The following is a 27,660-nucleotide window of genomic DNA, read 5'->3' as shown; positions in this document are numbered from 1 at the left end:
TAATGCCTTTTTATCATCATTTGAGATCATTATAACATAATTTACTGTAAGTTCAGCAGGTCAGCTTCAACATCTGATGAAATCCTGATGTTCTCTAAGGATGTTTATGAGACACATCTAGCAATGAGGATGACAGGGGAAGATATACAAAGCCAGAATATTTGTAGTGGGGCAGGAACTCACAACTGTGGTCAAAACCAGAGTCTGAGAGGCTTCCTTAATTCCTGTTATCCTGTTTCCGAGCTATGTATTAACAGGACAAAACTGCCTACAAATGAGGAGGATCTCTAGTCCCATACAGAACCAAACTCAGGGGAAAAAAACCCAGAAATACTGTTATCTACGATCACCACCATTCCTCTAGTTCTAGTTCAGTTATCCCAGTATCTTGTAACATAGGAATGTTTTCTAAGCATTCCTAAACAAGGTCAATGAAGGCATTAAATTGCCTTTTAATAGTAAAAGACCTATTTAAGTGATATATGAAATCTCTCTCACAAATACTCTGCAGAACACAAGAAGTATATAACAAACTAAATATTGTGCATAAAATTTATAAGAAATAAGTGAAATCAGCCTAGTACAATTCCAGATTAAAAGCTTTATGTGTTTTGGCGTTTACCTTTGAAAGTCCAGTGAAGTAAAGCAGTATATTTGCTTTGAAAATGACAACATCTTGGGGACTGGATCAGAGAAGAAGAGATATTATATTTGTCCTTTTTAAACACATATGCTTTCCATAAAGATTTTTGTCAGGTTCAAAGAGACAGAACTTCAGAAGTTTCAAGAGGAAAGTTCCTTGGATTGCTATGTCAGACTGGGCAGTAGGAGATCTTGTCTTGATGTTTGGATGTCAAATTTACTTTCTCTTCCCTAACTATGAAATCTGAAGTACCACCACACCAAGCCTAGTTACTCTTTATTAAATCACCCTGCTAATTTTCTTTTTTGTAAAACACTTTACTGTCTAACATCCCATGTGTTTATTACTTGCTTGAAGTCCACTCCCTTAACTAGACAATAAATACAACAACAAGCAGGACTTGGTCAGCCTTGCTGATTGCTGTGGCACCCCGAACAGTGGCTAGCACATAGTAGGTGCTTACTACATATTTCTTAAATGAAATGACTTACCTCATCAGTCTAAGTTAAACAAAACTCTCAGAAGAGGTCACAGTCTTTTTCAATCGGCAAAATCAAATAATGAAAATGTAATTCCCAGGAATCAAAAGAGAATCCTCAAGGAATGAAAGTAAGAAACACAGGCTTCTAAGGGAGCTTCGTTGCCCAGGACTGATGCATAGATACCTCAGGTTTGCAGCAGCAAACATCATTACAATTATTAGATTAACACCTGGCTGCCCGATAACACAGTCGCTGTTCAGCAGCTGTTCCTGGTAAGGTAACGAATAAATCTGCTCAGTCACATAATCTCCTTTAAAGAAATAAAAATCAATAATTTTGTTTTCCATGAGTGGGGAAAGGATACACTTGTCACAAAAAAAGAGGAAAAACACAGACACACTCCAATAAGGGGGAAAAAATAGCCAGAACACATACTGAAGGACACTACTGCTCTTGACAGTACACATAGGATATAAAGAATTAAAAGTAAAAGTCATACTGATAAACTAAAAAGCTGAAGGCAGAGGTGATGAGGGAAATCTGAGATAGAAAGACCTTCTCCATCACATAAGCAAAAATCAAGTGTACTGAAAATAAAAGACAAAAAGGCTATATACTGCAGGTAAGGAAGATTAAAGTATGAGCCTGGATTAACCTACAACCCTCATGGAAAGATGGATAAGTAGGTAAAAAGGCTTCTTTTATTCTGCTTATAGAACACCAGACACTAACTACATTTGGCTATTTAAATTTAACTAAAACTGAATACAATTTAAAATGCAGTCTTTAGTTGGACTAGCCACATTTCAAATGCTCAACAGCTACAGTATTAACACAGCACAGATATAGAACATTTCCACCATTGCAGACAGGTCTACTGAACAGCACTGCTTTATGTTCTCAGACATCCAAAAAGCCCTCCACTACAAAACATACACCCAGGTAATAATAGTACCCATCTGTTTTCGGCCATCAATACAGATACAATTTTAAGGCCACATTACAAGAGCATACACCATATTACTATTAAGCCTTAATGATAATCTGAATACTCTACCTGGGAAATGAAGATTTGTGATCAATCTCTATTTTTATGACTTTTACTTCCCAAAATTAAAAAGAAACTAAAACCTGTCTTGGATGTACAGTATCTGCAACCAGAGATAAATATCTATCCTACTGTTTAAATACAGTGAGTGTTAGGTTTACTGACTCAAAATCAAAGAAGAGTAAAAATAGTTCTGGACATACTTATTCAAAACCTGTATTTGTAGTAACAAAGAATAGGCAAGAAAAGGAAGAAAAGTACTTCATTCACATCATCAGCAGAAGAAAAGGCCACATGGAAATAAAAATCCCTAGTCACATACCAGCATTTGGCAAATGAACGACGGGAATTCAACATACTAAGAAATTCAATCACTTATTTCCTACACAATCTACAGTTCCAAGTCAAAGTCTTTATTAAAAGACAATATGATGGTCCAAGCAAATACAATTTAAGAAAGCTTATTACATTAGGATACAATCATCTATCACCAAGACAAAATATGCTACATTATTCAGAAACCAAATAACCAAAGTTCAAATGATCAAATTCTAATATTGCTATATATGCATTTCTACACAAACACTAAAAATACAGCAGACTGGAATCACATCTGTTACTAGTTCTGAATCTGCTTCCCCCTACTTAAATACTACCCTCAGGCAAATCACTTTCTGGGAACCAGTTTTCTAATTCTAAAGATGATTTTTTTTTTTAAGTTTTATTTATTGTATTTATTTATTTGTGAGATAGAGAGAGAGAAAGAGAGAGAGAGACAGAGAGGGGCTGAGAGAGGAAGAGAGAACCCTAAGGCAGGCTCCACGCTGTCAGTATGGAGCTTGACATGGTGGCTCAAATTCATGAACTGCGAGATCATGACCTGAGCCAAAATCAAGAGTCAAACTCTTAACCAACTGAGCCACCCAGGCGTCCTGGTTTTCTTATTCTAAATAGTGAGAAAAGTGAGCAAAACTTCTGAATATTTCACGTAAATGGCTAATAATGCAATTTAAAAAATGTTTAACTGCATGTAATCAAAAAGACAGCACAGTAAGATAGAAATTATATACCAGCCTCAAACACAATTACTGTAATTCTGGATAATAGATACCCATAACCATGGCATTAAAGAAATGCATGGCCCTAACTACACTTCTGAAATATCCGTGAAAGAACAATTATTGTTCGTGTTACAAGCTTATTATATTCTGATTCTTGAACATCTGAATGGCCTACAAGGTTGTTCAATTAAGCACAATATTCAAATGAGTACCACAGAACATTAAAAATCCATCCTATTAAACTGTAGATACACTAGTCAAAAAATGGGTGTCAAAGACTTCCATCGCAAAATTGGAAGGAGCTAATGGGTCAAATATGGCCTCTGAGAAGATGACATTTGTGCATTACAATGATCTTGAATTCTCTATTTCTTTAAGACTTATGGGGCAAGAAAAAAAATCAGTAAAAGAAAAAAAAGAGAGAGAGATCAGTAATTTATGATTTTCTGAGGCAAAATTATCTAAAGAACCCTGATTTGGATTTTCATTCACGAATCTACAAAAAGGGCAGCGGAGGGTAATAGAAAAGGAATCAAACATTCCAAATGCAACTAATCCTTTCTGGTGCAGACTGGGGAGAATTTTTAAAAGTGAGGAAAGTGGAATAAAATTATCTGGCCACTTTCCTCAGATTACTCAAGAATACAGGACATGCATGTGGCAGCCAATTACCTGATGCTATTAGGTGAGCCTTCACTTTTCAGATATGGTTGGAAAGTAGGATCCAATCCCTGGAGTACTGAGAGCCATGAATGGAATTTTTTTTTCCCTATAGCTGGTAAAACATATTGGAAAAAAGAATGGATTAGGTCTGTACACTGTGTGGTAACTATGACCACATATAACATTTAGTAGTAGTCTAATTCATCAACTTTACAAAAAGTACTTTTACAATGTTCCATGGGACTCAGCTTTTTCTTTAGCTATCTCTCACCAGTACACATTAATTGCCATCATGAATTACTCTATTGTATATGACACTAAATTTAAGATTGAGACTAGCCCATTAAATATGTTCACCTAAAAAATGAGTCGACACTTCTTTGCAGTGTCTTTATATTTTTCTTTTTAAATAAATACAATGTTCTTATCCTGTTTTTCTCTAAAATTACTGTCAGAAACAAAGTTCCTAATATCTCCAAAAGTTCACTCACATAAACATTAAAGTAAGATCTCAATACGAAAAAATCTTTAGCAATAAATATAACTCTAAGCATTCTTTTGTTAACTGAGTCCGTATTTCATCAAATAAGACACTGACTTTATATATCACAAAGATAAAGCACTGTCCAAAAAAATTTTTAAATGTCATCAATTATTAGTCCCAAATTTTAAAATGTTAACAAATGAAAAAAGTGCCCATTTTAGAACTGACGACATTAGCTGTATGGATGATGAATGAATGAATGAATGAATGAAGAAACACTCTCTGAGCCCCTACTAGTAACCAACACTGGGAATACAACTGCCAAGCAACACCCTGGATCTATTCAGTGGGAAAGTTCATATTCTCTTCACCTGTCACCTTTCCATACCTATCTTACCTTGTAATTTAAGATCAAGTCAGGATGACTTCCTTGACCCCTGCAGTGCAAGTTATCTGCTCTTACACAAAATCTCACAGCTTTTTAAGGCTAGTAGCATTCATCAGGCATCCAATCATTAACTTTCTGGTGTCACTCTCTAACTAGATTCCCCTTTAACAGACATTTGTCTTTATCCTCTAAAGCATTCAGAACTTACTTATTAAAATCTACTGAGGAATTGGAGAATGTAACAAATGGAATGTTTCTGTGTAATAATAACCACATGGTATATTCACAGAACATATATGGTTACTCTAATGGATAAAACACTATTTATTTGAAGTTTAAGGGATCATTTCTACTTGCTATAAGCTTTACTAAAATAATTTTGTATAACGAAGCATGAAATTTTAATTTTTTTAAAAAATCTGAGCACTATTTTTAAAGAGTACCACATATTAATTTAAAAATAGCTCCTCTTAAGTACATAAGCCATTTCTTAAATATCAAACATTCCAAAAAGAATGTTAGAAGTGTCATCAGTATTCTATGATACAATGCAGTAATTTCAAATGTACCTAGAGTCATAAAAAGCTAAAGTTGAAAGAAGCCTTCATTTAAGGCAAAACTTATAAAGCAAGGTAGGCCTCGAAAACAACATATTCTATGATTTTTAAGTGAAGACCAAGGTGCAATACAGTTTCATAGATGGTGTGAGATCAACAGGCATGAAATAATCAGCTGTAAGTAACTTCCGACCACTTGAGGCGGTCCAGATAGTTTCCATACCCTTATGTTAGGATGTTTTAGGATATGCATCTGCACTGCCAAAATCAGAAAGAAAATATAGTGTACTCAACCTAACCACAAAATGCATTTGTTTTACCATATAACATAGGCAGTCTCTAAATTATGAAGGTACCAAGAATTGCCTAAAGCATTAAAGTTTTTTCTTGGTCATATTATATTATGTGTATAAATACATACTATTATGCCTACTACAGCATTATCTATTTTTTATCCCCATAAGCACTGTAACCATAACTTTTGAATGTTAAGTAAAACCCTTCAGGTTTTCAGAAGAGAAAATAATAGGCATTAATGTATAAAATTAATTTCTGATTAAGATTTTGAAATATCACAATCCCTTAAACGTTGTTACGACTCTAAATTTTTAATTACATCTGATTTATTTGAATAAACAGTTCAGGGCATAAACTGCTGAGAAAGTTTTTCAAAAAGGACCTAATTTTCCAATTCACTGAAACACTGAATAAACTCAATGTGGTCTAATGTAGTTTCAAAGCTGTAATATCTATGCTGCTTTACATTTACTGTGGAGGTTAAATATACACCTTCTCAGCATTAAAGAGGAGTATATGATAAAAGAATAATTCCACTTGGCTAAATTTAACAGCATATATTACATAATTGTGACATTATAAATAGAGCCATCTAAGATTACCCTCCTTTTCAATGCCTCTATGGTATGGCTAACCATTCCCTCTTTTTTTCCTCTTCTCTTCACCCCTCCTTTTTTTAAACCAAGTTATAACCATATCTTGTCATCCAAAGGGATTACTGCAACACTCTAAGGTTAATTCTAAAAGAACAATCTTGAGGTTGCTTCACTATCTCCCATATACTTACAAATAAAGACCTGCAATAGTTAGTAGTTAGATCACCAGGACCTAACTTTTCAACAATAGAAAAGATTTAAAAAGCTAGATCCAGGGAGGCAACATTCCTGCTTGACAGACTAACTGAAGGTAAAAATGATGTTCAGCATGCCTCAATGGCAGTAGAAACAGCCTAGAATATGAGACATGTTATAAAGAGGTAAGACAGGGAAAACTGGGATAAACTGGGCATGTCTATGTTCTAGAAATCTCTAACATCCAGCAGAAACTCTCTAATGGATAGAACTGCTTGGTCGATTTTAACTTATGTGTACCTTTTAGCAAAGACAACATGAATAGTAGGTCTCATTAATTTTCTTCAGCATTTCATTATGAAATTAAATTAAATAGACTACATAGATGAAACAGTTCTATGCACAATCCCTGCTAAAAGGATATATCAGTATGATCTGAAAAAGATGGTACATTTGATACTGGCTAGAGCTAGTTGTCAAGAGGGGACAGTTCCCAGAAAAGTAGACTGTCATTTTCAAAAAAAATAAATAAATAAACTTAATTACTTTTACTTATTTTGTTTTTACTTAAACAAAATCACACACACAAAAAAACAAATCTAATAAGCTAAATAATAGGACTGTCCCAAAGTCAGCAAAGAAATATAGTACTAACTGTCTGGTTTGTCAAGGGGAAGATGACAGAAGATACTAGATAGAGAGCCAGGGTCACAATCTATGTGGGAGCTAGAATTAAAAAGATGAATCTACAGGTAAACAGAAGAAGTCAGTAAGTAAAGAAAGAATAAAATGACACTCAGAGAACTAGGAGAATATCCAAGAGGCCTATAAAAGAAACAGCACGGCCATCCTCAATAGCTGCCTAGTTCCCAATGGCTTTCCTCCCCAAGTAAGTTTACAATACATCTCCCTTCTCGAGGTAATTGGAGAGCCTCTGCTACTCACAACCCCAAGAGTCAACATAAGTCACGTGTGATAACCTCTTCCAAGTATTTCCCTTTTATTCTCTAATATGATAACTGTTATTACTGACTAAATAGCATCCTTTTCCAAAATGGATAGAAGCCTCCCTTTCCTATGACAGAGAACCCATTCCTTGTGGTTTGCATGGCTTGGTGTTAACCACACAACCCTCACCCTCCTCAAAATACACACACATTCACACTCCCTTTCTGTAAACTGGCTCGTACATGTTCCCACCTTCACACATGCCCATGTACTTTCTCTAAAGCACTTACTCTCCTACATACTTTCCCACATAAACAGGAGTGACTGTGACTAATGCTCAAGCAATCTGAAGACACATTCCATTAGCCTCAATGATGTGTTCAGGGCTGTGTACCAGGCCCCAGGTAAACCAGTATTAAGTCCTTCACAAGACTTGCATATAGGAATATCAGTGGCCAAACTGCCAGGTCTATGGAGAAAAACCTACTGATCAACAGAGAAAAAGGCAGAGTCCTAAAGATACGCAGTATGTGTAACCATACCATCCTTGCTCATCAGGGCCAAGTCATTCTTCTCCCTTGAACTTGAGAGCTGAAGTCCTGAAGGAGTCCTAATATATACTCTTTCACAGCCCTAAGTCAAAGATTTATGGCAGACCACGGAACTCATTCCTCCACTCAACTCTAGTGGCAGTAGTCTAAAGGATTAGGAATTTCCAATAAATTGACTTCCTAATCATGTAAATATAAAATAAAGTGAAAAGCTACTCAAGAATCCAAAGTTGAAAAGTAAAGACTATAATTGCTTCTTCCATCCTTCCCAAAGATCCCTCAGAACTGGCACAAAAGGGAACAGACTGGCCCACTGTTCAAGTTTCAAAAGCTAACATACCTTCCCAGCAAACATGTAATTTTCTGATACTAACCAAACATACTTTCACAATTCAATAGCACTTCCAAAATTATATTTGTCTCTGATTTATTTACTGTCTGTCTCTCTCCACCAAGCACTATGAGAGCAGAAACTGGAGGGTTTTGTTTATAGCACTTAGTATATGACAGGTGTGCTAGAATAGTTTAAGAATGAATGAATGTAAAATGCCAGTTCCCTTACTCATTCTTATTCTCAATCATATATTACTCTTGACTGACAACTCATTATCTATTAAGCACCCTACCTGATACTATGGAAGCTACAAAGATGAGATATGAACTCAGCCTTCCAGAAGGTAGTTCCTGGCCTCTGTGTAAACATGGACCCTTTTGGTTTTCTGATGAAAATATGAGCACAATATACCAAGAAAAATACTTAAACATATAGACTAAAATTTTGCATTAAATTTCAAGAGATTCACAAGGTAAAATTCCAGGTCTAGTAAGATAAATTTAAAAAATGATATACGGGGCACCTGGGTGGCTCAGTTGGTCAAGTGTACAACTTCAGCTCAGGTCATGATCTTGCAGTCTGTGAGTTTGAGTCCCACATTGGGCTCTGTGCTGACAGCTCAGAGCCTGGAGCCTGCTTCAGGGTGAGCCTGCCTCTCCCCCACTCATGTTCTGTCTCTGTCTCTCAAAAATGAGTAAATAAAAAAAAAAATTTTTTTAATGATATATATACAGGAGTACTGCAGTCCTTTATTTGTTGATCTGAGAAAACTTAGAAAGGTGACCAAAATACAAGAGAAAGACCAAAGAAGTCTCCCAATATTTTCAGAAAATAGTCATAAGTTGGGAGAGCCTGTGTATAAAAAGGCCAGGAAGGGATATTGATGTCTGTAGTTTGATGAAGCTGCATAAAAATCCAAGCGGTTTTGAATACATAAAGCATGATAGGATATTTCTCACTACAAGTAGAGAAAAAGAAATAATATTGGTAGGTCATAAAAAGGTGCCCAATTACCTCCAGGCTTTTAAAATGTTTTCAAAATTAAAAATTAAAAAATCAAATGCTTTCAAACCTTGCACTAAAATGTTTCATTGATTTAAATTATTACATAATAACTATAATTAGTGATCATTAAATTTTTAAAAAACATTAACAATAAGTAAAGTACATATGGGTATAGAGAGAATAAACATGGGGCAATATAGCCTATATTCTGAAATTCTGAGGAGATATTTCTATTGGATCATGAGGTTTCAACCAAACTATCACCATCCTTCTAGGAACGGTTTACAGTTTAAGAGGAAATAACCACACGAGACTACTTTACAAGCCAAACCTATCAGGTGCCAATAAATACCATCCTGTAATGAACAAGTTTTCTCCATCTGCAACAATAAAATGTTCCCAAACCTCAAGTAAATAGGGGTCCTAAGAAACTCTACCCATCTAATTCACTTTCTAGTCCTCTAAATGCAATCAATTAAAAAGATTTCAAGGGTGCCTTGGTGGCTCAGTCAGTTAAGTGTCCAATTCTTGATTTCAACTTAGGTTATGATATCATGGTTTGTGAGAATGAGCCCCACATTGGGCTCTGCACTGAGTGTGGAGCCTGTCTGGGATTCTCTCTCCTGCTCTCTCTGCCCCTCCCCCTACCTGTGTTTGCTCACTTGGGCATGCACACTCTTGCTCTCTCAAAAGTAAATAAACATTTAAAAATAAATAAATTAATAAAAAGATTTCAATTATGGGGCACCTGGGTGGCTCAGTTGGTTAAATGCCTGACTTCAACTCAGACTGAAGATCAGGTCATGATCGCATGGTTCAGGAGTTTGAGCCCCACATCCGGCTAGCTTAAAGTTGACATTGCAGAGCTTGCCTGGGATTTCCCATCTCCCTCTCTCTGCCTCTCCCCTCACTCTCTCTCTCGGAATAAATAAATAAACTTAAAAAAAAAAAAAAAAAGATTTCAATTACTATTGGACAAAATTTTCTGACATGTGGACATACACACACACACACATCACCAAGGTTGTAAATCCACATATGAAATCTTTTCTAAGAAAATTTTTAAAAAGTAGCAAACTAAAGTTGATGCCCAGTATGAACAATTTTCAAACTTTAGAGTTAGAAACAACCTTAGAAACCTTAGCAACCAGATCAATCCTTGCTTTTATGTTAAAAAACAAAAACAAAAACAAAACAAAAAACAAGGCATAGCAAAAGTCTGCCCAATAACAAGTTGAGAAGTCTTCAAATTTACAGAGGCAGATACAGGCCAAATGAGACCAGAATTAGTACCGTAACATCTTTTATAGCATGCAAATTAAGTTTAAGAACAAACAGAAGTACTTACGTTAAGGAGTAACTCATCTTTTGTTTTAAGAGGGAAATTCTTATTTTCCTTCTCAACTTGTAAATCATCTTCTCCATCTGACAGCAGTGGAGGAAGTGACAGACGAGAGGACGATGATGAGGAAGATGATGAGGACGAGGAGGAGCTTGAACTATCTGAATCTGTGTCACTGTAGGGGAGAAAAAGTTGAAAACTTAGTAAAGCAGTAGTAAAACAGTACTAAATTACAAGTGTTCAACTAGGAAATATCTACTTTACTATGTATTTACTGTTGCTGATATAATTCAAAAGCTAGCATCTCAAAATTGACTATGATTTTTGGAAAGTAGACTTTAATCCATTGGTAACATTTACAAAACCTCTGCTATAACCCAAAACCTTTTTATTAAAATAGTCTCACACATCACACATTTGTCTTAATGTAATTATGCATGTGACAAATCACTCACAAAAGAAATCTCTGAACAAGAGACCTTTCTTACTACTCAATGACCAGAAGATCACTTAATTGCCAATAAAATGTTCACAGTTTCATGCAACTTGGGAAACTCCTGAAAATTACCAATCATGCTGACCACTCTACTCTCTAAAAACTCCCTTAGCCCTTGATTTCCACAGCAATGACCAGTAACCCTCTTCTTAAATTGCTGATTATGTCCCTCAGCACATTTTATGTTTTTAAATGTCCATCCTCATTTCTTCTTCTTTGTCCTCTTCCCATGGATAACCTCATCCATTCCAATGATTTCAATCATCACTCCTGTATAGATAACTCCTAAATCATCAGCTATGATACTGAAAATTCTAGGCTCCACCCCTTATCTCTGGCTGTACACTGGCCACTTCTGTATGAATAACCTACACTCACCTCATACTAGCAACAAGTTTAAAAAAAAAAAATTCTCCCTACTAAACCTGCTTCTCTCCTTGAGCTACTATTTTATTTCATTGCTTAGTCTTCAATCCAGTCACCATAGGTAGAAAAGTTGGAATCATTTTGAGCTAATGCAATCTCACAGTGATAAAATACTATCTTCAGATGGCAAACTTCATTCCTACTCCACTTCTCACTCCCATTTCCACTGTCACTATGACCATATTTGGGGGAGGTCCTCATTTCTCACCTATCTTTCTGTAATAACTGTATAACTGGCGTTAACACTAGTAGTCTCTTTCCACTACAGTCAACCCTTCCTTCTACTGCTGTTAACCCTCACCCTTTCATGACCTTCCCTCCTAATCAGTTCACACTTGCTTAAAATAAAAAACAAAAAAACCATCCATGATTGGACATTAGATCTTGGGGAATTATTAATTTTGTTACGTGTGGTAATTGTAATTATGTAAGAAAATGTCCCCTTAGAGAATGCATGCTGAAACATTCAGGGAGAAAGTGTCATAATACCTATAAATGACTTTTAAATGGCTCATTAATGGGGCACTTGGGTGACTCAGTCGGTTAAGCATCTCTTGATTTCAGCTCAGGTCGTGATCTCATGGTTGGTGAAATGGAGCCCTGTGTTAGGCTCTGCCCTGACAGTGCAGAGCCTGTTCGGGATGCTCTCCTCCTCTCTCTCTCTCAAAATAAATAAAGATTTAAAAAAATAAAATGGCTCTGAAACTAACTTCTGAAATGTTAATAAGTATTAAATCAAGATGACAGCTGTGTGTTTGTACCATTCTTTCCATTTCTTTATTAAGAAAACACTAAACAGAGAAAACCTTTAAAACTTTCTCCATAAATCTATGCTGGGTACAAGACACAGGCCATGCTCCTAGTGTATTTCAGAGCCCTCTGCAATCAGGTTCCTGATAACCTTTACAATCCCATCTCCTGCCACTTCTCTAGCCCAGAAGCATACAAAACTTCCCAAATTCCCTTATTTTCACACCTCATGCCATTATTTGTGCTATTTGACTGGAATGCCCCAGGGCAGAAAAATTCCATTCTTCTTTATAGGCTCAACTCAAATATTACCTCCTCTGAAGCCACCCCCTACCCACCAAAGGTACACTTATTTCTTTCTTTGTCTAGCACAGCGTTTTCTTTTCAAACTGCCTAGTACAGCCAGTCCATACTATTCCATAATTCATTGAAAAACAATGGACTGGGGTGCCTGGGTGGCTCGGTCGGTTGAGCATCCGACTTCGGCTCAGGTCATGATCTCACGGTCCCTGAGTTCGAGCCCCGCGTCAGGCTCTGGGCTGACAGCTCAGAGCCTGGAGCCTGTTTCAGATTCTGTGTCTCCCTCTCTTTCTGCCCCTCCCCTGCTCATGCTCTGTCTCTCTCTGTCTCAAAAATAAATAAACGTTAAAAAAAAAAAAAATTTTTAACAACAACAACAAAAAAGAAAAACAATGGACTATTAAGTGCTTGAAATTAAGACATTAGTTCTGGCAAGTATGGTCTTTCCTTCTGTTACCAGTGAACTCCTTCCCACTATTACTATTATTAGGAATCTTCCCCTCTATCCCTGATCATTCCCATCAGCATATCAAAACTCTACACTACCTCTGTTGAATTCCTCCAGCTATGGCCTCATTTCTCCCCTTAAAGTTTCTTGACACGGTTGTTGTTAACGCATGCTGTCTCTGCTCCTTTACTTCCCATTCAGTCTTTACCCCAAAATGGCTTCCATCACCACCACTCCTTGACAAGATCACCAACATTCCCCATGTTGTCAAGTCCAATGGACGTGTTTCTGTCATCTTAATTAACTTCTCAGCAACATTTGACATGGTTCCCACTGGCTTCCTCAAAAAACTTCCATATTTTGGCATCCACTATGTTAAGGGGGTATTCCACCCTCATGTGGCTTCTTCTGTCTTCACGGCTTTACATATGACCTTCACTTGGGGCACCTGGGTGGCTCAGTCAGTAAAGCGTCCAACTTCAGCTCAGGTCATGATCCCAGTGAGTTCAAGCCCCGTGTTGGGCTCTGTGCTAAAACTCAGAGCCTGCAGCCTGCTTCAGAGTCTGTGTCTCCATCTCTCTCTGCCCCTCCCCCACTTGTTCGTGTTCTCTCTCTCTCTCTCTCTCTCTCAAAAATAAACATTAAATAAAAAATGTCGTTCACTTAAAAGAGACTAAACAGACATAACATCCAAATGCATTGTTTGAGAATCTTGTTTGAATTTTAATTCAAAAAAACCAACTATTAAAAGACAACTAGCAAAATATGAATATAGACTGGCTATTTAGGTGGTATTAAGGAATTAGGGTTAATTTTACTACATCTGATAATGACATGGTGGTTGCTTAACAAGTACTTTATCAGTCAGAAACGTAAAGAACATATAGGTAAGGTGACATGCTGTTTTAGATTTCCTTTAAAACTCTCAGGTTAAAAAAAAAGATAAAACAAGATTAGCGAAATAATGGAAACTGTTTTAAGTGTGGTGTCGAGTACATGGGCATTCATTACATTACTCTCTACTTTCAACAAATTTGAAATGTCTGTAATAAAAAGTTAAACTAAATCCTATTTGTAATCTGATGTTCAACTTTACATCTCCAGTCAAGAATTGTCCCCCGAACTCTAAACTTATTATCCCATGCTTCCCTGACATCTACAATTAGCTGTCAAAGAAATCTCAAATTAACTGTTCAAATTAAACACTCTTGTTTGTCTCCAGCCCCCATCCCAGACAGGTTACTCCCCACTTCACTAAACAGCACCACCAATGTCTCTTTGTCTAGCTCACTGCCTCATCTATTAGGGCAACTTCAAAATATTTAACCCAGACAACAATGGTCACATCATGGACTCGTGCAACATCTTTCCAACTACTTCCACACCAACCACTGTTCCACTCTTGCTTCTCTGCTCTCACTCTTTATTTGAGAGAGAGAAAGCGAGAGAGCGAGTGCAGGAAGGGCAGAGAGTGAGAATCCCAAGCACACTCAAAACTATCAGCACATAACCCGATGTGGGGCTTGAACCCACAAACCCTGAGATGATGACCTGAGCTGAAACCAAGAGTTGGAGACTTAACTGATTGAGCCACCCAGGCACCCCTCTTCTTTCACTCTTGAATCCAGTTCAATTCCTTCTCTACAGAGCAAAACTTATTAGAATATACACCTGAGAATGCCATTTCTCTGCTTAAAACTCAAAAGCTTCTCTAACACTTTGAATGAAAACTTTAACATGGCTACAGGGTCCTACAGGGTTGGCCTCTCCTATTACTTTCTCAATGTCTCACTTGTCCCTTCACTTCAATTCTCACCACCTCTAATTTATGTATTGATGTGTTTAGTTTTAGTTTTGGTCCCTCTATTTTATTCACCTATTCAGTATCCCACATGACACTCAAATACGTGTAGATAACGTTCAGTGTGGTCTAGTAACATCCTACAACCTTAAGTCCTCTCTCACCACATGTGTCATATTTATAAAAAAAAAAAAAACCTGTTTATAAAATCTATCCAGATCATATAATAATGCTAAATAACAACGTTTCCCTAATTTCACGAACACGTGCTCCCTGCAAGAATTCTACGAATTAACAAAATTGTCAGGAGCCAAACGGGAAATGTCTGAAATCCTGTAACTGGTCCTTCCTTAACTCATCTGGCTCAAAAAAACACACTCTAAACCTGTTTGTTTGTTTGAAGATCCGACAAAACTCAAAATCGTAAACGTAAAGGGACACACGCCAAACTGGTTATCGAATCCATCATCCTCAGGTTTTTTTTTACGATCTATACATAGGACCCTTCAGACTACCACATTTAAGAAAGAGGGATCTGATTATTAATCTCGGATTCACCACGCGATTTGCAGGAGAGAGGAATGGGCGGTCCGAGCTACTTGTCAACACGTGCTCAGTAAGCTTAACTACCTCTCCTCCCTCCCTCCCTCCCGGGCCCACGCGAGAACCCTCTCAGTCCCTGGCCTCGCGCCTCCCCCCACCCTCCGGAGATCCGGGACCCCTAGGCACCGGACCTGTCCGAGTCTGAATCCGAGTCCGAGGTCTCTAGAGAGTCTGGGGTCCGCGCCTGCTCTGCGGAGCCTGAGCCAGTGACGCAGTTTCCTCCCTGTGGAGGTTCTGGCCTTGATTGCGGCGCGAGTTCTGGCGGCTGTTCCTCTGCAGGCTGAGCCTCCGCGGCCTGGCCGGTGTCCGGGGACCGCTCATTCGACTGTGGTGGCGGCCGAGGGTCTGGGACAGGTACACAGCTCGGAGACAGCACCGCCTGACCCTGGCTATCTCCCAAACTGGTGCCATTAAATTTCAGAGTTTCCAACTGAGCGGCAGCGGCCTCCACCACTTCCATGGCGTCGCGCCGGAGACCCAGTCGGATTCACCCTCAGGGCCCTCAGAGAGGCTCGCGGGTCCCTCGGGAAAAGGACAGAACAACAGGGCTCCCGTCTGTAACCGCGCCAGGCCCGACTTCCCGCGTTTCTGGCTAACTGCACGCCTAGCTGCCTGGAGACACGCCCCCGCCGTTTACTCAGCGGCACTTCCGGGGGAGCGTACGACGTGACCGGAAGCGATTGCGCTCACCGGGGGCGGGGCGGACCCGCGGGGCCCTAAACCCTCCGTTTCATAGCGTCCCCGGGCACCGTGGGGTGAGGGGGCTGGACGTTCCAATTATTGCATCTGGGACAATTCAACTTCAAGCTGAGATGCGAAGGAGGGCTTGTAGGGCAAGGGAGTTACCTGATTGCACGAGTCACTGTAAGTAAGAAACTTGAGCCAGAAGTCTGGAACAGACACTTCTAGTAAACTTCATTAAAGTTAAATCGATAGATAGATAGCAAGCGCGTTAACAATCATCTGAAAAAAATTACTCCAACTATTCCTTGTTTTTCTTCAAAGCACTCTCAAAAAGAGCAGTAATAGTTGACGGAATGTTGCTGCTTGTTGATGTTATGGTGAGATCTATATTGTAGTTGATGCCACTTAATAGAAAGGGTAGGATGGGACTAAAATGAACAAACTTAGCATGGAAAACTGTTTAGATCATAAGGAAGGTAAGCAAAAATTTCTTAGGATTGAGGCAGAGATCGGAATTCGATGGTATCTTTTTCAAAAAAAAATTTTAATGTTTATTTGAGAGTGTGAGTGGAGGAGGGGCAGAGAGAATCTCTAGCAGGCTCTGCTCAGAGCCCGATATGGGGCTCCAAGCCACAAACAGTGAGATCATGACCTGAGCCAAAATCAAGAGTCGCACACTTAACTGACTGAGCCACCCAGGCTTCTCTATAGTTATCACACTTAACTGACTGAGCCACCCAGGCTTCTCTATAGTTATCTTTTTAGAACTTCAGTTTAATGTATCAGCTCTTCAGGAATAATAAATAATAATCATTGTTACCATTTAGTAAGCATGCATATGTGCCAAGGACTGTGCTAAAGATTTGTCAGTTTTTTACTGAGAATATATCCTGTGCACGCCACATTAGCAGACCTTCACAGAAACGGAAGAGTAATACATCGTATCTGATCTTAAGGAGCTTACAATGTAATTGAAGTAAAAAGGTCAATGCCCAGAAGATAACTAGAAAAACATTTGAGATGTGAAATGCAGGATGCAAATTCAGCAGTCATAAGAAGTTCAGTAAGACTGGTAGGCTGTATCATGGGTAACCTCCAAAGACAAGCAGGAATTTAAGCTTGAGATACCACTCATGAATGCAATAACTAAAGTTTAGTTCTCCCAGCTAAATAGACCTGTGTTCAAATCTCAGCCCTACCATTTCCTTATTGGTGTAATAGTAACCTGGAGGCTCCTGGATGGCTCAGTTGATTTTGGCTCAGGTTATGATCTCACAGTTTGTGAGTTTGAGCTCCACATCACTGTCAGCATGGGCCTGCTTGGGATTCTCTCTCTCTCTCTTGCTCTCTTTCTGCCCCTTCACACTTGTGCTCTCTCCTTCTCTCTCATTCAAAATAAATAAATAAATAAATAAATAAATAAATAAAGTAACCTTAAGCAGGCTACAAATCTCATTTTCCTTACCTATAAAATGGAGATAAAAATACTATCTCATATAGTTCATGTGAGCACTAATTAAGGATTTATACAAGAAAATGCCACATATCAAACACACATTAGTGTGAAAAATGGTTGATAAATAGAACAATGAACAAACTTATGAATAAAATGACACTTCAGCGACAATGATCTTGCAGAGATATGTGGTGTCAATGTGAAAAGAGAAGAAATTTAAGTCAGAATGTCCTAGCCAGATAAAAGTCTGTTGGATGGTTCCAGGTTAAATAATGAAAGTATGAACCAGTGCTAGAGTCAATGAAGTAAAGAAAATTCCCAATATCAGAAGAATCAAAGTATTCTAAAATTTCTAATTTTTTTTCAGTGTTTATTTGTTTTTCAGAGAGAGAGGGAGACAGAGCATGAGCAGGGGAGGGGCAGAGAGAGACAGAGACACAGAATCTGAAGCAGACTCCAGGCTCTGAGCTGTCAGCACAGAGCCCAAAACAAGGTCGAACCCATGAGCTGAGAGATCATGACCTGAGCCGAAGTTGGACCCTAAACAGACTGAGCCACCCAGGTGCCCCAGTACTCTAACATTTCTAACTGAGGAAACTAGAAAGAAGTTGATATTAACCAATAAATATGGAGAAGTTGGAATGAAATAATGAGTTTGTAGTTGAACTTGAGGAAAAAAAAAATTGGACAGTTAATTGAAAATGCCAGTAGCATTTGCAAGTATGAGACCAGAATTCAATAGAAAGGTTACAACCAGGAGTAGAGATTTATGAACAAATAAAATACCCATTTGTTCATTCAGTAATCATTTACTTAGCCCTTCCATATATTATGCACTGCACTATGAACTGGGCATACAAGAAGGTGGATAAATCATTACAGTCCCTGCTCTTAAGGAGCTAACAGTTTAGTAGAAAAGACATGTTGGAAATAAGTGATAAATAACATTAGTGAAGAAATGTATTATAGAAGCATGTACTATAGTAGTGGAATGTACAGATGGAAATGCTGAAGAGAGAAATTACATGTAATTTTCTGTTAAAAACTCTAAATATTTGCAGTCACTCTTAGAATAAAATCCATACTCCCTGCTCTGCTTGATCTGGCTGCTGCTTATCTCTCTCATTTCCATTCTTCTTTTGCTTTTTCCTCCCTTGTGCCCGTCATCTCACTGGTCTTAATCTCCCTTCCACACACCAAGCTTACTCTTGGTATATGGCAGTTCCACTCTGCTCTTATCTTTTCTTATTAATATGGCTCATGTCTTGGGGCGCCTGGGTGGCCCAGTCAGTTGAGCGTCCAACTTCAGCTCAGGTCACGATCTCACAGTTTGTGGGTTCAAGCCCCGCCATCGGGCTCTGTGCTGACAGCGTAGAGCCTGGAGCCTGCTTCTGATTCTGTGTCTCCCTCTTTCTCTGACCCTCCCCTGTTCTTATGCTCTGTCTCTCTCTGTCTCAAAAATAAATAAACGTCAAAAAAAAAGTTAAAAAAATAAAAAAATATGGTTCATGTCTTCATTTTACTCATTTCTCTACTCATATATTACACCCTAGATAAGGCTTTCCAGACCACCCAATCTAAGAATACCACCCTTGAACCACTCTAGTTGGTTGTTCTTTTTTTTATTTTTCTAGTAGTACATATTTTCACATGAAACGATCACATTTATTTACTTATTGTCTCTTTTCCTACAAAACTAATTCTGTGAACTCAAGATCTTTATCTGACTCAACAGCTGTCTCTCAGTGCCCAGAAACATAACGAATCATAAAAAGATTTTTTGAATGGAAGAATGAAAAAGAAAACAATGAAGTTTTGTATAGCAATCACGTTAAAAGAAAAATGACTTACAGATAAAAGTACAGATGATGCCTAAGTCATTCATTCAATTTAGATGAATGTAATGATATCTAAGAAAGGCTACTGGTTTCTCATAAAAATCTTTTTGTTTTCCAGTTGGGATGGTCTCCATGTTTCAGGATAAGAATAACTAGACCTCTGCATAGATTTAAACTATGTTACTATTTTGCAATTGGTACTTTTTATAAGTACTTGAATGTTTCAAAATGTCTTGAATTTACCTACTTCCAGAGCCTGCCTCTGTAACAGCTTTACTTCCAACAGCTGCTAAACTTAGCCTGAAATCTTTAGCCTGAGGCTAACAGCTAAAAAAAACTCCTAGAAAGAATAAGCAGTTTATGGGATCACTATTAAAATTAAGAAAATTCTGGGGCGCCTGGGTGGCTCAGTCAGTTAAGCCTCTCACTCTTGACTTCAGGTCACGATCTCGCTTTGGTATGTTCAAGCCCTGCATCGGACTCTGGGCTGATGGTGCAGAGCCTGCCTGGGATTCTGTCTTCCTCTCTCTCTGCCCTCCCCCCCCCCCCCCTTGCTCTCTATCTTTCTCTCAAAATAAATAAAAATTGGGGCATCTGGGTGGCTCAGTTGGTTTGGGCATTGGACTCTTGATTTCAGCTCAGGTCATGATCTCACAGTTGGTGGGATCGAGCCCCGCGTTGGGCTCTGAGCTGGTAGTGTGGAGCCTGCTTGAGATTCTCTCTCTCTCTCTCTCTCTCTCTCTCTCTGCCCCTTCCCTGCTCATACTCTCTCCTAAGAATAAAATATAAATAAGTAAATACATACATACATACATAAAATAACAAAAAAATAAAACTAAATTAAGAAAATTTGTCTTGAATTAATTTATGAATTAACAGTCACATTATATTATAAAGCAAACATGTAAAACACCTAAACATATTGTTTGAAGTGCAAAAGAAAAGTTTATGAGAAGAAATTCATTTGAAAAGCAAATAAAACTTTGCAAGTTCCCCATCTCTATTTATTATAAAGATTGTGAAATTTTACAGAACGAAAAAAACAAACTGCCAACCAACTCTTCGTGCCATTTTTCACTGATTTGCAGGGTCTTGCTTCTCAAAATGTAGATGAGCAGCCTCGGCATCACACGGAAACTTACTAAGACTGCCTGTTAAGACTGCCAAAGCTCAGGCTCTACCTTCTGAGTCAGAATCTGTTTTTTAAGAAGATTCCTCATGTTGATTTGCATGTACAATAAAGTTGAGGCAACTCTGCTCTGGTGGCTATGTGACGGTGGGAAACATGCCTGGACAAACACAGTGCTTAAAAGTGAAACAAATAAAAGCCATTTGCAAGAGGAGTTGAAGAGGTAGACCACTGAGTCTAAACTAAATAGACTTAACAGTTTGTTGTCTGTTGATGCCTCTACCTGGATGCCCCCAAAGCACTTCAAACTCTAATATCCAAAACTGACCTCAGCATCCTTTTTCACTCTATTTCTCCTCCTTTATTTCCTATTCTGGTAATGCCACCGGTACCTACCCAGTCGCTATATACTAAGTCTGAGCCTCATCAATTTGCTGTGTGACTTAATTCAAGTCATGTCATTTTCTCTGATCTTTCGTCACTCATTCATTCAATAAATATTCATCAGACACCACTTTGTGTCACATGCTGTGCTAGGTATTGGGAATAAAGTGGTAAATACAACAGAAATGGCCCTAGAGCTCATGGAACTCACAGTATAAATTTCAGTTTTAAATGATGAATGGTCACAAGAACAGACCTTGATAGACCTCAGAGTGCATCAGGAGCCAATAATGCGGAGATTGGCATTCCAGATGGATTACAAGTGTTGGGTTTCAAGTAAGATTTCATTTGAAGAAAAGATTTAGAAAAGAAAAAAAAAAAAAGAACAACTTGAAATTTAAGACCTTTTATAGAATTGTGATTTCATATAGTCTGCTTTTAGTTCTCAGATTTTTTGAATTCAGGAATTTTTATAGAATATAACAGTGATTGATCTGTTTATTTCAATGTTTAAAAAGACATAAATAGGGGTGCCTGAGTGGCTCAGTTGGTTAAGCGTCCAACTTCAGCTCACTTCATGATCTCACAACTCATGAATTCGAGCCCCATGTCAGGTTCTGTGCTGACAGCTCAGGGCCTGGAGTCTGCTTCAGATTCTTTATCTTGGTCTCTCTCTCTGCCCCTCCCCCATTCTCTCTCTCTCTCTCTCTCTCCCTCTGAAAAAAAATATTTTAAAAAATTTAGATTAAAAAAAAGACATGAATAGACACATGTATGGTTAGGAGCATGTTAAATGGAAATAAGATTTTGTAACATTTGTCACATAACGATTATAAGCTGTTTATCACTCCCTCCACCTACCTGTGGCATCTATGGTACCATTCTTCTATTTTCCCCCTTTCTGCTTTATTTTCATTTTCTTGGTTTTACTTTTGGCTTTTCCTCCATTCTCTCTTAACTGTTGATGTAGTAGTTAGTCTCACCTGTCTCTAACCCATGCTCTACACTCTTGCCAGAATGAGATGTCTGAAATGCAAATATGATCATATAATTTTTCTGACTTAAAATCTTTCCGTAATTCACCATTTCCTTAAGATAAAAGAAAACTCCTAAATATGACATGAAAACAAAATTGCAAAGCAACCACCCAATAGGTGATGGGAATGAAGACAGTGTTGTCAGAGACTATTTTAAGCAAAGCAAGGAGACAGGGAAAGTTGGGCTGGTTTTCCTTCTCTTGGGCTAGACATTGTTTTTTATTTCTACATTCAACATACTGTTCTCAAATATGTCAAAATATACTGGATGTGATCTTCTGATACTTGAGTGGTCTTGAGAGCTGGAGCTATAGACTTTATCTTAGACTGCCCTGAGGACTCCACATACATTATTGTTGACCCTTAAAAATGATCATCTGTTGATTGCATTAGATCATCTTCTGACCCTGTTTTTATGGCTGTTAAAGTCCTCCAAACCCTAATGCATCTCACTCAGAATGCCAGTTGATGTCAGGCTTTCAGGGTTGAAAGCTCTCTCAAGACAAGTATGCATTCCCATTGCCCTTTGCTATGAGGATAACCAGATGGACCATATAAATTAGGTCCTTGAAGAATGTCTCCAGGGAAACAAATTTTTTAAGCATGATTATAGGATTACCTCTTTCCCTGAAGATAGAATTCATATATACCTGCTGCTATAGACTAATTGTTTCTATGCCCCCAGAATTCATATGTTGAAACTTAATCCCCAATGTGATGGTATTAGGATGTGAAGCCTTTGGAGATGATTAGGTCATGAGGGCTCTGCCTTCATGAGTGGGATTAAAGACCTGAGAGAACTTCCTTGATCTTCTAGCAATGTGAGATTAAAACAAGCAGTCAGCATTCTGCAATCAGGAAGGGAACTATCATCAGAACCCAAGCAAACTGGCACCTTGATCTCATACTTCAAGCCTCCAGAACTGTGAGAAATAAGTTTCTGTTGCTAACAAGTCCACAATACTTCATTTTAGCAGCCTAAATTGACTAAGACACCAATATTCCATGATATGGTTCTAACAGGATATTAAATTGGAACTTTTGAACAAAGCACCAGAATACAAGTCGTGCTACCTTTGAGGAAGTGCTAGACTTCCTTGAAGGCAGAATTTCAAAGGAAACAGCCAATGCTCATTCATGAAAACCTTAAATTTCCCTTATTCACAATGAAAATATAAAAAAGTAGGACGGACAAAGGATTTTATGAAGAGGTTTTGAAAGAGAAGTTGAGGTGTGCCTGAGTGGCTTATTCGGTTAAGCATCCTACTTCAGCTCAGGTCATGATCTTGCAGCTCGTGGGTTTGAACCCCACTTCGGGCTCTGTGCTGACAGTTCAGAGCCTGGAGCCTGCTTCAGATTCTGTCTCCATCTCTCTGCCCCTCTCCTCACTCAAGCGCTCTCTCTCTCTCTCTCTCTCTCAAATGTAAATAAACATTAAAAAAAAAACTGTTGAAGGATAAAGTTGATGGATTATTGTGATTCTCACCCCCTCTCTCAATCCACCTTCCCTCTTTTCTCTCTGCCATTTCTCATCAACACAGGAAGGACCAAAAAAATCTAGCATGATAACAACCTTCGAAAGGAGGAGAAATATTAGGACAGGATAAAAGACAAAAGGAAAACCATGTCCTGCTTCCCACAGTCAGCAACCAGCTCAAAGAAGTCTTCAGTTGGAGAGAAGTGTGAAGATTTTATGTTGAAATAAAATTTAGAATTTTGATTATTATGTGAGACACATTGTTATTTTTATGTTTGCCATGTTAAAAGATCATAGGACTTTCTCTTTTTGCAGAGTGACCAGAAAAGTCAGAGAGACTGAGTTTTCACACAAATAGAAGGATTGTCCCCCTGGGCAGATTTAATGGGACAGTGGAAGAAATAAAGTTCATTTTTTGGATTACACTGCTCGAGTCCATTGTGTTCAAAATACCAGTTACCTAGTCCTAGCCCCCAGACTTTCCCAGCCATCTGCCCTTCCAAACCTAGAAGAGTTCCCCACTACATTGTACTCCTTTATGACCAAAGCCAAACACCCCTCAAAATCCCCCAGAAAAGCATGCTTTGCTGAGAGCTGAAGGTAATGCAAAGAAAGATGCAAATTGCTGCAAAGTGAACGACTGAGTTCCTGACCCATACCAGAGAACTAGTGTCCTTGTTCTCATCACTTTCTTGCTCTTGCACTTTCTTAATCTCGTTTTTCTTCATTTTTTATTATGCCTTACTTTTCCATATCGCCTTGCTTCTCTGTCCTGACACTCAGCTTCAGTCCCTGGCTAGATTATGGGCAAGAGGGGGCATAGCTACGGCCTTAGGCTTCCTCAAGCACACTCCAAACCCTGCACTCCTGTGGTTATGGTGCAGGAGTGAGTGATTGTGCCTTTCCTGGCAAGGCAGCTTCCACAGCAAGCTTAGGGCTTTAGGTGAAAAAGGGTCTCAGAATGTTAACATTTTACTACATATTCTCATTGTCACCCCATGTGTGTGTATACATACGTCTGCATCTGTTTGTGCCTGTGTGTACAACATTATGCCCCACTTGGAAGTCAGTGACAGAAATGATGCCTCTCTACCCTCAAATATTTCAGTGCGTGTTTCTTCTAAAAAGGACATTTCACGTATAAACACAATAAAATTATCAATTGTACGTAACAATCAATTGTTTCTTTGGAGAACAAGGCAATTATTTTGAAGAATGTTTCTTAAATAGGGTTCATCTGATGTTTTCTCATTATTTGATTCATATGATATATTTATTTTGCAAGGATATCACAAAAACAATGCTGTGTTTCTGGCAGCAAATTACATCAGAATATTGTGCCATTACAGTAATGTTAATTTTAGGTAAGCTGGGTAATGAGTCAGTGGGAGTTCTTAATACTATTTTTTTTTTATTCTTCTTCTTTATTTATTTCTTTATTTAATTTTAGAGAGAGATAGAGAGCAAGCATGAGCAGGAGAGAGGGGCAGAGGCAGAGGGAGAGAGTCTCAAGAAGGCTCCATGCTCAACACAGAGCCCTGTGTAGGGCTTGATCCCATGACCATGAGATCATGACCTGAGCTGAAATCAAGAGTTGGGTGCTCAACCGACTGAACCATCCAGACACGTCTCTTTGTACTATTCTTATAACTATTCTATGATTTTGAAATTATTCCAAGAAAATTAAAAATCCAAATATATATCCGTACAATTAAAAATAGAAATAAGAAATAAAGCCTTAAAGAAGTTTTCAAAAAAAGGGGTGGTGTCTGTAACACATTGAACTGCTTAACACAAACCATACTGTAAATCTATCTTTAACTCTTTACTCTTCTGGTAAATTCTATGTAATTTTCTTGTAGTCCCATCTCATCAGACTTAGCATTCATTAATATTGCACTTTTGACACTTTTAAATGTTGTCTCTTTATCCCACCAACATAGCTCAAAACAACCTGGACTAATATTGCTTCAGAACCTCTACTTAACCTCAAATAACCTCTTGCCCAAGGACACATTGCTGTGAGCAGTGCTGCCTGCAATTCAGTTTATCTATGCGTCAAGGTGTAAAAATAAATAATAGGCTCAAAATGGAGTCACTTTTGCTCAGCCCATGTCATCAAACCAAGGCTTAATACCTAAACTGATTCTACTTTCAACCTTCTCCAGGAATGTAGTCTTAAGCAGTCAGTCCAGAATTTTCTGGTCAGCACTAATGAGGTAATCTGCCACATAAACCCTTTTTCATTCCCCAAAGGAAGATGAATTAATCCCTTCCCCTTCTGTGTATAACAGCTTTCCATCTCGTACAGGTCTTCAGAGCTGTTTTCTGCTTGCTAGATGGGACATTACATGATTCATGAATCATTGAATAAAGCTGTTTAGACCTTCAAATTTACTGCATTGAATTTTTATTGTTTAATGGATTTGGTGGTGGCAGCTGGATCTGAAGCAAACTTCTGATGGCATTCAGGGACAATGAAAAACATAGGCATGGTGCTCTGTGAACTTCTTTGAATTCACCGTCTTTCTTGCTCTTTATGAGAGCCATGGGTAAGTCCAATTGGTTCTGAGCTCCACTGTCTTTACATTGAGATCCTGATCTAATTGGCTTTTCAGGGCTTAGCAGATCAGCTTTGTCAAATGGTTCCACTGGAACCTGAGTCCCTAGCCCTTGGTTCAGTCCAAAACTCCCCAGTTGTTTGGAATCTCTTTCCCCAGTTTTAGTCCACAATCCCCATTTACTGAACTCTGCTGGCTTAATCCATGCTGGGATTTGCTGGTGGTATACACAAGCTGTTCTCTTGGCCAGGAAGCAGTAACATTCTCTTGGTTATTGCTAATCTATTAAGGCTTATGTGTCTGTTTGCCTGGGTTTGTGTAGATAGAGGCTAATTGCTGATGGGAATCTTGAGAGGAAAAAGGCCACAAAAAATGGCAGGCACAAGTTGAGAACTTAGAGGCTGTTTTAGAGCACTTGCCACCTATTTCAAAGACTCTTATGTGAGGATTAGTTGGTCACACAATGGATTAGATTGACCCTAGGTCACCCACCAACCTCAAGATAATTTGTGTGGAATGAGGTGCACTGTGAAACACCACACAACCCCAACCCTATGGCACATCCCTCGTAAGTATTAGTTTGGCTTGAGTGACCCAAAGGCTTAGCTAAAATAATAACAATAACAGTAATTATATAGTAATCTCACAGTTCAACAAGCACACCATCTTCTTAGCATATCTGTTCATTTTAGGTCTGAGAACTGTGTTCCTGGAAGCTTTAAATATCCACCAAAATGACAAAATTTTACTAAAGACAACCTAGAATTATAATGTTCATTATGCGGAACATTCCTATTAGACAAGATTGTTTACTTAAGTATACTTAAAAGTAAGGGTCCCCATATCAAACAAACAGAATGGGATACTTACTTTTTTAAATGTTTAGTTATTATTTATTTTGAAAGAGAAGTAGAGAGCAAGCAGGGGAGAAGCAGAGAGAGGGGGAGACAGAGACTCTCAAGCAGGTTCTGTGCTGCCAGCACAGAGACTGATGCAGGGCTCAGACCCACGAAATGAGAGACTGTGACCTGAACCAAAATCAAGAGTTGGCCCTCACTACTAAGCCACCGAGATGCGCCTGGGATACCTATTTTAATTGGTATATGGAAGCTTCCAAAGGCTTCAAGATTCCAAAATAGCTTAATTAAAAAATTAGTTGTAAAGGACTAATGAAAATTTATTTTTTTTTAATTTTTTTTTTAAACGTTTATTTATTTTTGAGACAGAGAGAGACAGAGCATGAACGGGGGAGGGGCAGAGAGAGAGGGAGACACAGAATCGGAAGCAGGCTCCGAGCCATCAGCCCAGAGCCCGACGCGGGGCTCGAACTCACGGACCGCAAAATCGTGACCTGAGCCGAAGTCGGATGCTTAACCGACTAAGCCACCCAGGCACCCCAAGACTAATGAAAATTTAAAGACACAAGAACATAAACAAAAGTTTACCAAACCATTAGCTTTACAGCTATGACAGCTCCAAGGCCAGACACCTAAAATAAAATAACACTTTTCCTTCCACCTCCATATCACAATCTCCTGGGGTCCATCGTTAAAATACTGGCCCAGGGATTAATGTCTCAGTTGTTATCAGTGAGGACTCTGGAAAAAAGATTGTGCTCAAAAGGCCTGTGCAAAATTTTCAACAATTTATGCCTTCAAATCTACCCTTAAAGCTGG

At 38.5% G+C, this 27,660-nt stretch overlaps 1 protein-coding gene and 1 long non-coding RNA gene across 2 annotated transcripts in view; one reads left to right on the top strand and one right to left on the bottom strand.

The window, feature by feature from the left end:
- NAF1 (nuclear assembly factor 1 ribonucleoprotein) overlaps positions 1 to 16,012 on the bottom strand; it is a 42,371-nt gene extending 26,359 nt beyond the window's left edge. Inside the window, exons 1-2 of the mRNA XM_058720996.1 lie at positions 15,550 to 16,012; positions 10,601 to 10,769 (exon numbers count right to left, since the gene is read on the bottom strand). Coding sequence (XP_058576979.1) covers positions 10,601 to 10,769; positions 15,550 to 15,878 — 498 coding nt within the window. The 5' untranslated portion in view covers positions 15,879 to 16,012. The remainder of the gene's footprint in view (positions 1 to 10,600; positions 10,770 to 15,549) is intronic.
- Positions 16,013 to 16,048: 36 nt separating this feature from the next.
- Positions 16,049 to 23,677, top strand: LOC131506910 (uncharacterized). Its single transcript, XR_009259216.1, has 2 exons — positions 16,049 to 16,282; positions 23,488 to 23,677. It is a non-coding gene; the product is annotated as an uncharacterized LOC131506910 (long non-coding RNA).
- The last annotated feature ends 3,983 nt before the right edge of the window (positions 23,678 to 27,660 follow it).

This window comes from Neofelis nebulosa, chromosome 3 (genome assembly GCF_028018385.1).
Source record: "Neofelis nebulosa isolate mNeoNeb1 chromosome 3, mNeoNeb1.pri, whole genome shotgun sequence".
NCBI lineage: Eukaryota > Metazoa > Chordata > Mammalia > Carnivora > Felidae > Neofelis > Neofelis nebulosa.
The sequence above is the reverse complement of the archived record's forward strand: the minus strand, read 5'-3'. Positions and strand labels throughout refer to the sequence as shown.